This window comes from Mauremys mutica, chromosome 3 (assembly GCF_020497125.1).
Source record: "Mauremys mutica isolate MM-2020 ecotype Southern chromosome 3, ASM2049712v1, whole genome shotgun sequence".
NCBI classification, from domain to species: Eukaryota; Metazoa; Chordata; order Testudines; family Geoemydidae; genus Mauremys; species Mauremys mutica.
The window spans coordinates 19,616,016-19,628,967 of NC_059074.1; the positions used below are offsets into that span (position 1 = coordinate 19,616,016).

At 43.5% G+C, this 12,952-nt stretch overlaps 1 protein-coding gene across 1 annotated transcript in view; it reads left to right on the top strand.

The window, feature by feature from the left end:
* Nucleotides 1-12,800, top strand: part of ITSN2 (intersectin 2) — a 126,522-nt gene extending 113,722 nt beyond the window's left edge. The window contains exons 31-39 of the mRNA XM_045011649.1: nt 606-789; nt 1,996-2,094; nt 2,617-2,784; nt 3,553-3,765; nt 4,743-4,864; nt 8,079-8,161; nt 8,868-8,951; nt 9,374-9,547; nt 11,182-12,800. Of these exons, the coding sequence (XP_044867584.1) occupies nt 606-789; nt 1,996-2,094; nt 2,617-2,784; nt 3,553-3,765; nt 4,743-4,864; nt 8,079-8,161; nt 8,868-8,951; nt 9,374-9,547; nt 11,182-11,339 (1,285 nt within the window). The 3' untranslated portion in view covers nt 11,340-12,800. The remainder of the gene's footprint in view (nt 1-605; nt 790-1,995; nt 2,095-2,616; nt 2,785-3,552; nt 3,766-4,742; nt 4,865-8,078; nt 8,162-8,867; nt 8,952-9,373; nt 9,548-11,181) is intronic.
* Nucleotides 12,801-12,952: the final 152 nt, after the last annotated feature.

Sequence of the window (12,952 nt, forward strand, 5' to 3'; positions counted from 1 at the left end):
ATCAGCATTTCTCAAACTCAAGATCCGACCTAAAAGGGGATTGCAAGGCTATTGTAGAAGGGTCTTCAGAGCGGCAGCTGCTGGCCAGGCACCCAGCTCTGAAGGCAGCACCACCGCCAGGCGCAGCACAGAAGCAAAGGTGGCATGCTACGTTAGGAGGCGGGGGAAGTCACCACTTTTTGTGGGGAGTCATCACAACCTGAAATATTTTCAAAGGGGGTCCTAGCAAAAAAAAATTTGGAGAACCCCTGAACTAGATGATTATGATAGTCCCCGCTGACCTTAAAGTCTGTGGAGGCCAGTGGTTGCACTGTCTGTCCCAAAACATGTTGAAGGGGAGGGAGAAGCATTCCCACTGTTTCAGATATCACTTCCTCAGAAATCTACATCTGTTAAGCAAGTCTGTCAGTACAGCACGCGGTGCCAGCATTCAGTCAGATTTGTGTTACATCCGGGGCCTAACAGTGCTGGAAGGGAGGTTTTTTCTTGTAGGAACTCGATATTGAGTGGAATCAGGAATCCACCTGTCTGACAGATAGAAAATCGGAGGCTCCAGGATTAGGCCACTTCTGAATTACAGAACTGTGAAATTCTCTCCTCCGCAGAGCCCTGCGTGTGCGTAAGAAGACAGGAGGAGAAAAAATGCCTGTGCAGATGATTGGGGACATCCTGGCTGCAGAGCTCTCTCACATGCAGGCCTATATCAGATTCTGCAGTTGCCAGCTCAATGGAGCTGCATTGCTACAACAGAAAACAGATGAAGAAACAGAGTTCAAGGACTTCTTAAAGGTATTCTATTCACTAGCTTCCATATTGGATCCCGGTTTCCTTTCCCCTGATGGCAGGGCATGTTCAAAAACCTGTCCAACCTAAGGTTGACTTGTCCAGAAAAATCCAGGATTTCAGAATCCTTCCTGCATAGGATACAATCCTCTGCTTTCCTATGAATCTGATATGCTGATAATGTTAACATTCAGTGACAGTTGCTGTAGAACCTCCTTCTTCAGTCTTGTTCTCCTGCGAGTGTTTTATTCCATTTTCCATTCCACTGCTTTACATTAATCCAGCATAAGTGCTGCACCTTCAAAGTTACAGTGCTTGTGTTTGCCTTACTTTCAAGATTCATGCTACAAAAGAGGTTGGAGTTGATTGATTTGGACTGCAAGGCTTGTTGTTTTAAACACCCTGCATAACTTGCAAAATCAATGAGCTGTTGCTGGATTGTGCTGTTTTGGACTGTGTGATTGCTATAGGTGCGAGGACTTGACAAATGTGAGACGTGCCATGAGGCTAACAGTGAGCATAACATTACATAACATAACTAGGAGTAAGGAACTGCTGCAGCTCAGCTGATGAGATGTCTTTGATGAAGGGCAATCAGCTGTGAAGGGGAAAATGCCAAAACATTTGACACGCAGTTTGGTTGGTTTTTTTTAACAAACTTTTCTGGATCCTTATGTAAAATAAAAACTAAGTCCGCTTTAAATGATGGGGTTTTGGTGACTACAGGAGCTTCACTTTCCTGGCTTATGTTAACAGAATGTCTCAGGGTTTGTCTACACTGAAATTAGCCACCAGTGGCTGGCTTGTGGGAGCTGACTGGGGCTCATGGGGCTGGGGCTATGCGGCTGTTTAACTGCAGTGTAAACGTTCAGGCTCAGGCTGCAGCCCAAGCTCTGGGACCCTCACATGGTCAGCCCAAGCCCGAATATCTATACCACAATTAAAGAGCCCCTTAGCCCAAGCCCTGGGACCCCAAGTCAGCTGGTAGGGGCCGGCCGTGGGTTTTTAATTGAAGTGTAGAGTAGACATTTCTCTAATTCTTTGCCATTAGTTCTAAATGTAAATGCACTGTGATTTTTCACCTATATGAGCTCTAGAATTTCTTGGAGTAACTGGGAAGATTCATTCCATCAGGCACTGTTCCATGCAGCGATGCAAATAGTTACTTTTATTTCTTGATCTCTAATGCAATGTCTCTGGATTACACCATAGAAACTAGCCTCTGACCCTCGCTGTAAAGGAATGCCGCTTTCCAGCTTCCTGCTGAAGCCTATGCAGAGGATTACACGCTACCCTCTGCTCATAAAGAGTGTGAGTATTCTGGGTTTGTAAAATTCTGAATCTTGTAGCACAGGGGTCAGCAACCTTTCAGAAGTGCTGGGCCGAGTCTTCATTTATTCACTCTAATTTAAGATTTCACGTGCCGGTAATACATTTTAACATTTTTAGAAGGTCTCTTTCTATAAGTCTATAATATATAACTAAACTATTGTTGTATGTAAAGTAAATAAGGTTTTTTAAATGTTTAAGAAGCCTCATTTAAAATTAAATTAAAATGCAGAGTTCCCCGAACCGGTGGCCAGGACCCGGGCAGTGTGAGTGCCACTGAAAATCAGCTTGTGTGCCGCCTTCGGCATGCGTGCCATAGGTTGCCTACCCCTGTCGTAGCATTTTAAATTTGATTTCTGTAGCAGTATAACTGCAGTTGCAAAAACAGAGAAAGCATTGTCATGTAATAAGGATTTCTTTATAAGTGTATCACGTCTGGCACCTATCCTTACCTGGGTTTTTATCTCTGTCTGTTTCTGTTTCCTCCCTTCTGATCCCAACCAGATTCTGGAGAATACCCCAGAAAACCACCCAGATCACAGTAATCTCAAGCTTGCCTTGGAACGCGCAGAGGAGCTGTGTTCTCAAGTTAATGAAGGCGTGCGTGAGAAAGAGAACTCAGACAGGCTGGAGTGGATACAGTCCCATGTACAGTGCGAAGGACTTGCTGAGGTAACTGGCTTAGCTAGTGCTTGGGTGGCTGGCATATACAGGGCTGTATTGTAGATCCCTTTAAAGTTAATTTACACAGAAACCAGGTAGGAAAAAATAAGTGGGAGTGACATGTTCTGCCCGCTAGCATTACCTGAGCTCTACCCACTTGTGATCTCAAAGGGAGATGCCACTCAGATTGTGGGGATATCCATAATATGATGATCCCTCCCCTTTCTTGCCTGCTTTGAGCAGCAGTGAAATTGCTGACATTTTAAACTGGTACCATTAAGCTTCAGTTAATATTAATTGAAGCAATTTCTCACTCTTCAGATTTTGCTTAAGCTGCCAGCAGACTGAGGCAGATGTTCCTATGTGGTATTACTCTTTGTCCACATTTTTTCTTCACAACAATAAGAGTCGAGAAACTATTTTTAAACTTAATTCTTGAACACAAGATGGCAGCCACTAAGGAAAAGTTTCAGCTCACTGGCCCAGTCAGACACCTGCATTTGTGGCCCTAAAGCCTTAAACTAATGTTTTTCATTGAGAATAGGGCTGAAACCACTACAGATTATAAGGAAGCTGACTTCTCTTACGACTTGCTAGGATTCTTTCACGTACTGTAAACTACTGGGGGAAATACACAAGCATTCTACATGCATTAAACAAAGTGAGTAGGATTTTGAGGGTCATAACCAATAATCACTCTGAAGACAATCTGGAAATGATGCACATAATACCCAGCAGCTGCTGCTGTTACTCACATATTGATTATATCTCTCTTAGCAACCGATTTTCAACTCCATTACCAACTGCCTGGGTCCCCGAAAGCTCCTGCACAGCGGCAAGCTCTACAAAACAAAGAGCAATAAGGAACTGTACGGCTTCCTCTTCAATGACTTCCTGCTCCTGACCTACATGGTCAAGCAGTTTGTTTCTTCAGGGTCAGATAAACTGTTCAGCCCCAAGTCCCACTCTCAGTTCAAAATGTATAAAATGGTGAGTGAATTATAAAGCACATTCGTAGTTCTTGATCTCTTAATAGGAATCCTGTTCTCTCTCTCTGCGGTGATACATTATCTAGTGTTGCTTGATTATTCTCGGTTGTACTGAATATTGCGCACACTCAGCTGTGTTGGGTGTCATTATCAGTCATTGGGACTGAAAGTTGACTGTGTGGGGATATTCTCTCGGTGGATACACAACCCCTATGCGGGGAATGTAAGTATGCTGAGGAGAGAGCCCTCCTTGCATCGATTTTATAAACTCCTCCTTCTGCTTCGTAGTCAAGTACCTCCACAGTACTCTGTGGCCAATCTGGTCAGAAACAGGAACCCGAGGCGAGGCTCTTAAATCCACATTAATAGTCATTCATTCATTCATTGATTTTGAAGACAAGGAGGGCTGCATGGTGCTCAATGTTTTTGAAAATTAGGCCACTTAGGAGCCTAAATGTTGACATGGGACCCTAACTTTAGTCCCCTGTTCTTGCAAATGTGGGCCTCTGTGTCCAACCCCTGTATGCTTCCCAGTGAGTGCTCACGGTGCTCCTGAGGAGAGTAGGTAAGTATCCCCATTTTCTGATGGGGAAACCGAAGATGCTGAGAGGGTAAGTGGTTTGCCCAAAGCCATACACTGAGTCTGTGATATAGTTGGGAGTAAAAAGCAGAAACTCCTGTTTCCCAGTCTTTCCTTAGTCCATGCTCTGTCTCTGCTCATACAGCTCCTCCCCTTTCATACAGCACTTTTCTTAGGTAGCAAGGCTGCGTTTTAGCCCTGTATTCGGTGGTTTATCTCTTAGTCCTAGAAAGAGTTTCTAAGATCTTTAAATATTGATCTGTCTGTTTTCCTGGTGTCCTGAGAAGGGTGTTCACTTTCTTTAGCAAAAGAAGACGTATTTAAATATCATAGTTTTGTTTCTGCTTATCTCGGTGAGTTTGCCACAGCGAGGTTTGCCTTTCCTGCATGTTTTTCAGCCTATTTTCCTTAATGAAGTCCTAGTGAAATTGCCAACCGACCCTTCAAGTGATGAGCCAGTTTTCCATATCTCCCACATTGACAGAGTCTACACGCTAAAAACAGACAATATTAATGAGAGGTGAGTACTGGAAATGCTGAGCCCTATGGAAGAAAAAAATGTTTAAGCCAGACACTCCGGTGGCTCTTCGCAGTTTAAGGGCAGCAGAACTTCTACCAGATTACTCCTCTGTACACTAATGTGGGAGTGCTTTCACTGTGCAGAACTCACTTCAGACACACATGGACAAGCTGAAGGCATGGGGAAGCTTTCCATTGACTCACTGGGTGTTAGATCAGACCCATGGTGAGCATTCAGCCAAGAGCTGGGTCCCTATCAAGTCTGTAAAGATTTATCTGTCAATTCAGGGGGCTTCCTTCTGGACTTGGAACACACAGTGGACTTGTAAATACTTTTCTCACCTGCAGCTACACAGAGAGAGCCTGTTTTGCTCTCATTATGCTGGTCTAAATCAAGATGAACTGCTTTGAAGTCAGTGGAGGTACAAGCTGGTGTGGGAGGAGGGTCTTTGTAATAAGCCATCAGTTCTTCTTAGCTACATTTTGGTCTGTGCTGAAAGGCTGATGTCTCAACGGATAATCAGCTTGTTCCATGATCCCACTGAGTATTTAATATGAGCCAGCAGTTCATAATGGGGAAGCATTTTCGTTTGGCAAAGAGACTGGAACAAGAAGCTGGAGGGAGGAGGAGGACTGAGGTTGGATGAGGAGGGCTGGCTAGGCAAGGAGACTGGGATCAGAAGCCTCAGGAGTGAGACTGGGGCTCAGTGAGGAAGGACAATGAGACTGGGACAAGGACAGTGTCACAGAGTGACACTGACCATTTAAGAGGAAGTGTGATGTATTAGCTGCCTCCTGATTGGGTTTAAATAAGATCACCTTTGCTCTATGGGGAGAAGATTTAGTAAGCTGGAGACAGAGGCAGAGACAATAGGAATCAGCCAGGAAAAGGGGCAGGTGACAGTTGCCAGATACCAGGGTACTGAGAGGACCCTGAAGGACGCTGTAGGTAGTTCCTGGGAGAAGGCTGAAGGCAGGAGAGCAGCAAGAGGTGTTCGCTGGCTGACTTCCCCAAGCCAGAGAGCCAGATCCAGAGGGGACTGAAAGTCACAGCAGCAGAGGGAGGTGCCTCCTGATATCTAAGCTGGAGAGCCGAAGAGAGGGCTGAAGGCAGAGGAGCAGCGAAAGTGCTTATTCACTGGCATCTCCATACCTGGAGAGCTGGAGCTGGGGAAACAGTGAGAGAGCTGTGGGGAGTAAGGGATGCTTCCCTGGTGAGGATGATCTCCCACCAGAAAGGCTGTGGGGTTTGCTCTGGGAAGAGGAGGGTTGAACTCCAGCTGGAAGGGGTGGGGTGGCTGTCCTGGCAAAGGGACAGAAGAGAATGGACAGAGTCTGGGAGTGGCAGAAGACACCGGAATGTGGTATTTGTTAGGTCAATGGATGAGATGTATTGGGATTTGATAGACCACTTGCACTGTGGTGCTACATGAACTATGTTTTGGGACCTACGTTTTGGATTGTTTACACAATCAATGTTTTGTAATAAACTAGCCCCTAGGAGGGGTATTCTTGAGGCAAGAGAGTCTGGTGTGGAGTTACTGGGGACTCCAAAGAAGGGAGACTGAGGCGATCTGCTGCAGGAGCATGCCCCAGGCTGGGGTTGTCCTCTAACAGACAGGTTTGGAGGCGGGGGGCAGAAGGGGTCAAGCTTTAGAGAGTAGGTAGAAGAATCTGTGCCCACAAGAGCACTCTCCCTTCTAGAGCCAGAATCCCCGAGTCTTACCATACCTCTGCTGTCAGCAAATATCTGTGTAACCCACTAGCAGTGTGTCTCCAGTTCCCTCTAGTGCTGTTCCACAGAGAGGATGACAGCTTATTACTGCTATCCGTAATGCCATTAGCTGAAGTGACAGAGGTCTGTGTGGAGGGTCTAAAGGTTTCAACCCTGCTGATGACCTGTGTATCAATATGATGCCAGCTAGCAGAATTCATTTTTTTCAGTTTGCTTTTTTGGAAACCTAGGATATTACACACAAAAAATTGCATTAAAAGAACATTAAGGGTGCAATGTCAACCACTCAAAAGTTAGAGGTCCTGAGGAAAAAGTAGTACGTGATCACGTAGTTGAAGACCATATCATAATGTGGACATACAAGGGGACTGAACTAAGGGTGCACAGGCAACCCTAATTGTGGCATTTCCTTACTCTCGAGTGCTTGACTTTGCAATCTTAATAATGTTCTTTAAACCTATTGGTTTTGTGTGTAATATCCCATGTAAAGCTACCCACATGTGTCAGCCTAATGTTTAGTTCATGTCCTCTTCCTGATACATAATTAGCACAGGCTTCTCTTTGTCTAGACCAACATATTGTGTAAAACGGAGTTACCCTTTGGAGAAGGTTTAAATTATGCTAAAAACGTTGTTCTCCATAAAACTGATTGCAAAATTCTCAGCCTCCATGAGATTCACCCCACTCATCTCTACTCACCCCACATACCAGTACCAGAGCACACGTACCAGCTAAGGAGGGGGTTGGTGCCACTGCTCTGGACTGGGTCGGGTAGGCAAGAGACCATTTTTCTGATGATTTCCCATGGTAATTGTGGGCAATGGACCAGGCTTCTGCTAGGTCCCCTTACTCCAAAGATGGCCACAAAGGCACCTTCACAAAGCCCATAAAGGGGGGAGCACATCCTAATCTTCATTTTGTTAGACTCCCAAGAGCTCGAGCTTATTGGTATATCACTATGAAGCAGGTTTTCCAGTCTCATAATCGTTCTCATGGCTCTTCTCTGAACCCCCACCAATTAATCAACATCTTTCTTGAATTGTGGGCACCACTATTCCAGCAGCTGTCACACCAGTGCCAAATACAGAGGTAAAATAACCTCTCTACTTGTGCTTGAGATTCCCGTTTATGCATCTCAGAATCACATGAGCTTTTTTGGCCATAGTGTCACACTAGGAGCTCATGTTCAGCTGATTATCCACTACAACCCCCAAATCTTTTTCACAGTCCCCCCTCCTGAAAGGACCAGCTGCTGTCTTTGTTCCTGGGTGTATCCATTTACAGTTAGCCATAATTTTACATCAAATGAATATATGATGATGGGACCCTCGTGGTCAAAGAGACCTAAGATCAGGTTAGCTCAAAAGAAGGGAACAAAAAATGTGACTTGAATTTGAGACAGTGAGATTTATTAGGTGTTGCTGGAATAACCGCAAGATTCTTGGCTCCAAAGTGACTCTGAAGGGATTAATTTTCACAGGACGGCCTGGGTCCAGAAGATCAAAGGAGCATCAGAGCAGTATATCGAAACTGAGAAGAAGAAACGGGAAAAAGCTTATCAAGGTACAAAATGTGGGCACTGGCTGAAAAGGGTGCAGGGCTCTCGTGTGACTGGAGGGATTTCAAGGTCTTCTCTTGAGGAAGCAGCTTCCAAGATGGTTGAGCTAATGTCCCTCTTCTAAACGATTAACTCTTGACTGGGAGTGTAGGTGCTATTGCATGGCTGAGTGTGTAACTCATGTTTTAATAGAAAGGGTCTCTAGCCAGTGGTGTAGCCAGGTGGAGGGAACAGGGAGAGCGATCAAAAAAAAAAAAAGTGACACCTGCTGCGGCGCTTTTACTCACCCAGCGGCGCTCTGGGTCTTCGGCGGCGGGCCCGTCACTTGCTCTGGGTGTCTTCGGTGGCACTGAGGGACCACTGCCGAAATGCCGCCGAAGACCCGCAAGCGAGTGAAGGTCCCACTGCTGAAGTGCCGCCGAAGACCCGGAGCACTGCCGGGTGAGTAAAATAAAAGTGCCGCAGCGGGTGGCGCCTTTTTTTTTTTTCATGGCTCCCCCGGGTGAGTAAAAAGGCGCCAAGAAATTGACACGGTGCCACTTGTGCTCAGTGGGGGAACGGCCGCTGCCCCGCTCCCCCCCAGCTACACTACTGGTCTCTACATATCAGCTGACTACAGCACCTGTTCCAAATGGGACAAATTAAGATAATATTGTTGCCAGCTTTATTTGTATTGTCAAGCTGTTTATTAATTCTGATTTTCTTTTCCAGCACGCTCACAGAAGAGCTCAGGAATAGGACGCTTGATGGTATATGTGACTGAAGCCACAGAGTTGAAAGCCTGTAAACCTAATGGTAATAATTTAGGGGTGGAAGGCTAGTACATTCAAAAAGGAGGGTTAAGAGTTCACTGAGTCAGGCAAAAGTGCAGATTTCAGTGACAGCCTCTGCAGGTGGCTCTCAGGGATGAAGTGGGATAATGTCTCTCTGCTGTACTAGTGAATAGTTGTTGCCTAACCCAAGCTTTTGGCATGGCAGCGCAGAATGCACCTTCAAACAGCAGTCACAATAGGAGAGAGGTTTTTGTATTGGGCTGTACGTTTGTGTAAATCCAGCCTCTGAAGAAGACTTTTACTTTGTAGAATAAGATGAAGAACAAGAGAAACGTGAGCGCGCCTTGGTTGTGGTCTGGCTTTTTTGTGTGTTCCTATCAATAAAGACTCTTCAGTGCTAGATCTGCTTAGGGAAAAGCATGTCATTGTTTGTTCTATGCTTAGGGAAAAGCAATCCGTATTGTGAAATCAGCATGGGGTCGCAGAGCTATTCCACCAGGACGCTGCAGGACACTTTGAACCCTAAGTGGAACTTCAATTGTCAGTTCTTCATTAAGGACCTTTATCAGGATGTGCTGTGTATCACCGTGTTTGACCGGGATCAGTTCTCACCTGATGGTAGGTGTAAACATTTTTTCAGGACATTGAGAATTCTCTGATCATTTTGATTGTGCTGCATGTTTTCCTCCCAGATAGCCACAAGGGCTTAATGTCTGGTCCCACTCCGAGATAAAGACACTTTCTTATTCAATAGGTATGTTAGCTCTGCAAAGCCAGCATAGCTCTGGGTGATCAAGCTGGATTTTATTCGGTCTTGTCCATCAACAACAGAATTGTTTTTTTTCCAGTTAGTTACAGTTTCAGTTCAGTCTCAGCCCCTGGAGGAAAATGGGGCTGCAGAGGTGTCACTTAAGGCAGAATGTGTTCCCTTCATTGCTGGTTGTGATGCATGAGAAAGAACTCCGCTTGAGTCTCAGATCCCAGGTTACACTGGCACAGCTGGCAGTTGGAAAAAAAATCTTTTTTTTATCTGTAAGCTGAGCGCATTTGATATTGAAATCATTAACTCACAATAAACAGAGAGTGCCATTTTTAGTGACATTTCAAGGTAGAACCTTACTTTTATACACGCAGTACTACTGTGTACTATAGCAGTATGCATAAGGTTGCCAGGATGAAAGCTGTATCCTTGTAAACACTCCTGTCGGACTGTTGTTCGGAATCATCATTCCTCATGGAGAGAATAAAATATATAAATCTAATTAAAAGTGCCTGAATTAAGGCAGTTAAACCCCTTGGTTTTCTTCCTGGCATGGCAACTGATTTATTGTGAAAACTTGGGCAAGTCACTTAGCGTCTCTCTGTCTCCATCTGTAAGATGAGAATATTTGTATTTGAAAGGGATGGTATCAGAAATGAACTGATGTTTATGAAGCATTTTGAGATCCTTAGATCAAAGACATTAGTGCAAAGTATCATTTCTAATATTTTTTAGCTCTGTGCTTCTAGAGCTCTATCTAGCAAAAAGTCCTTTTCGTCTTCTCAATTGTGCAGGATGATTATACTGGCTAAGCAGCAGGCTGACCTGTTCAAGGAGTAAGGCAGGGACAGGTCTCAATCAGGGAGTAAAGATTGGAGAAGGAGCACTTGTGCTTGCTAAGGTATTACTCTTTAGTATCGTTCTCTTACTTCCTGTGACTGGGGAGTTACTACACACACAAAAATGCAAGCCTTTAATGATAAATACATTAACAGTAATGGGAACAACTGAATTGCCTAACATAAGAACGTAAGAATGGCCATACTGGGTCAGACCAATGGTCCATCTAGCCCAATATTCCGTCTCCAACAGTGGCCAGTGCCAGATACATCAGAGGGAATGAACAGAACAGGACATTATCACATGATCCATACCCTGCTTTCCAGTCCCAGCTTCTGGCAGTCTCAGGCTTAGGGACTCCCAGAACATGGAGTAATCTAAACTAATCTAGTCTAATATGGGACATAGTCATGGCTAGGGGATTCCAAGGAAAGTGCACTAGGCACTTTGAGAAACTGTTGAGCACTAGGTGATGATCCAAGAGGTCCTTCTCAGCTCTGACATCTGTGATAGGTGTCCATTTCTCTTTATATTACATAGACCTATTGAGCCATTCTAAATGCATGTCTAATGTTAGTGCTTTGCCTTGTTTGCTCAGGTTTTCTAATCTAAGATTTATAGCTAATGCTGTTCACTTACATTTGTTCAACAGATTTCTTGGGTCGCACTGAAGTTCCAGTAGCAAAAATCAGAACAGAACAGGAGAGCAAGGGACCTACAACTAAACGTTTACTGCTGCATGAGGTTCCAACCGGGGAGGTTTGGGTCCGCTTTGATTTGCAGCTCTTTGAGCAGAAAACACTCCTTTAAGAAAACATTATTTTACAAAGGACAAAGCTGACAGCTTGGCCACCTCCACCAGAGCTGAAAGCATTTTCCAAATCAATCATCATCCCAAGCCAGTTACTGAGCAAGAATTCCTGTTGCTGCATCATCTTCCTAATTATCCGTTGTATATGATTTCTTTGCTGCGTCCTAAATTGCTGGTGATCTATGCAAATGCAAATTTTACTGTATATAAGATACTGTAGCTCAGTGCCTTTTTGTTGATTGATATTGACATTTTTGTTGTGTTCAGATGCCAATGTTTCCGTTTTCAGGGCCATAAAAAGTATTAAATAGTATCTTGGCATCAAATGTATGTATATATAATGTTACCACTTAGTCTAACATATAGACCTAGGAATGGTTTAGTTGAAGGCTAGAATCATTCCATTTGAAAGCTAAAAAGTGATATCCACTGGAATATTCCCTTCTCAGGGTGTTAATTATAGGGATTAAATGCTGAAGCCTTTGCACTTGAGGAGGCTATAAAATGCTGTATGTTCTTTTTTAAAAAAAATAATCAAATGCAGTTCTTTACTTGACACAGTTCTGCACTGAATAAGAAATTGCAACCTGATTTGTCTTTCTGGTTCGGTTGTATTAATCATTTCTGGCAGAGACAATGTGGTTAAAAAGAGTAAGTAGAAAAAATGATTTATTTTAAAGACTGTGTGCGACCTACAATAAGGTGGAAGAATATTTTTCAACTTTTAATTTTCCTAAATTATTTGTGTAAAATTACTTGGTTTTGCAGATCTCCGTGGGATGTGCATCTTTATGCTTTGTCATTGCCAACATGTACATACAGAGTGAAAAATATAAGTTTATTAATGTAATTTGTCTACATATATTTACTGATGCATATTGATTTTTAAAAAATATATTTTATTGTACAGGTGAATGGGAAATAATGGGAAGTAACTTACAAGGACTAAATTCAAGGAAAGACTAGTAAAATGTAAATTTTGTTTGGTATGGGAACTGCTAGTGCAGTAGGGGTTTGTAGAACTGAAATTTGTTGCAAGCAAAATCTTCCTCCCCACATGAAAATCAGGAATAGTAAAAGGGGATTTGTTTTTCAAAGTGTTTGACAAATAGTAACCATGTTATTGCATCCTGAATTTGCCTTGTGGACATTTAAGCATTGCATTCAGTTCCAGACAATGAGTGAATTTGTATCCCACAGGTGCTACAATACCTAATAATGCCTAACAGAGTTTCAAACCTGATTACCAGCCTGAAGGCCATTTCTTTGCTGGACTTAAGTCAGACCCTCTGTTAGTTTTAACAGTTTTCTGTGGTTCAATTTTTCTAGTCCTAAATAAAAAAAAAAATCTTGGCAGCTTTTGAGAGATTGTGTCTATCTAATTGATGGGAATCATGTTTGTTTTATACATCTTAAGGGGATAGCATTTTGTTGTGAGAAAATAAAGTGTGATTGCCAAACCTTTGCATTTTGTATTTAATCGCAGCCTACCCCTAGTGAGACGGGGTAATTGCCAATATTTTAAAGGTATTGAAACTATTCAATCTGTAGAATATTGGCAGAAGTTAATACAGCTGGAATGGTAAGTACTGGTCTTCCAGGAAGATGCGCC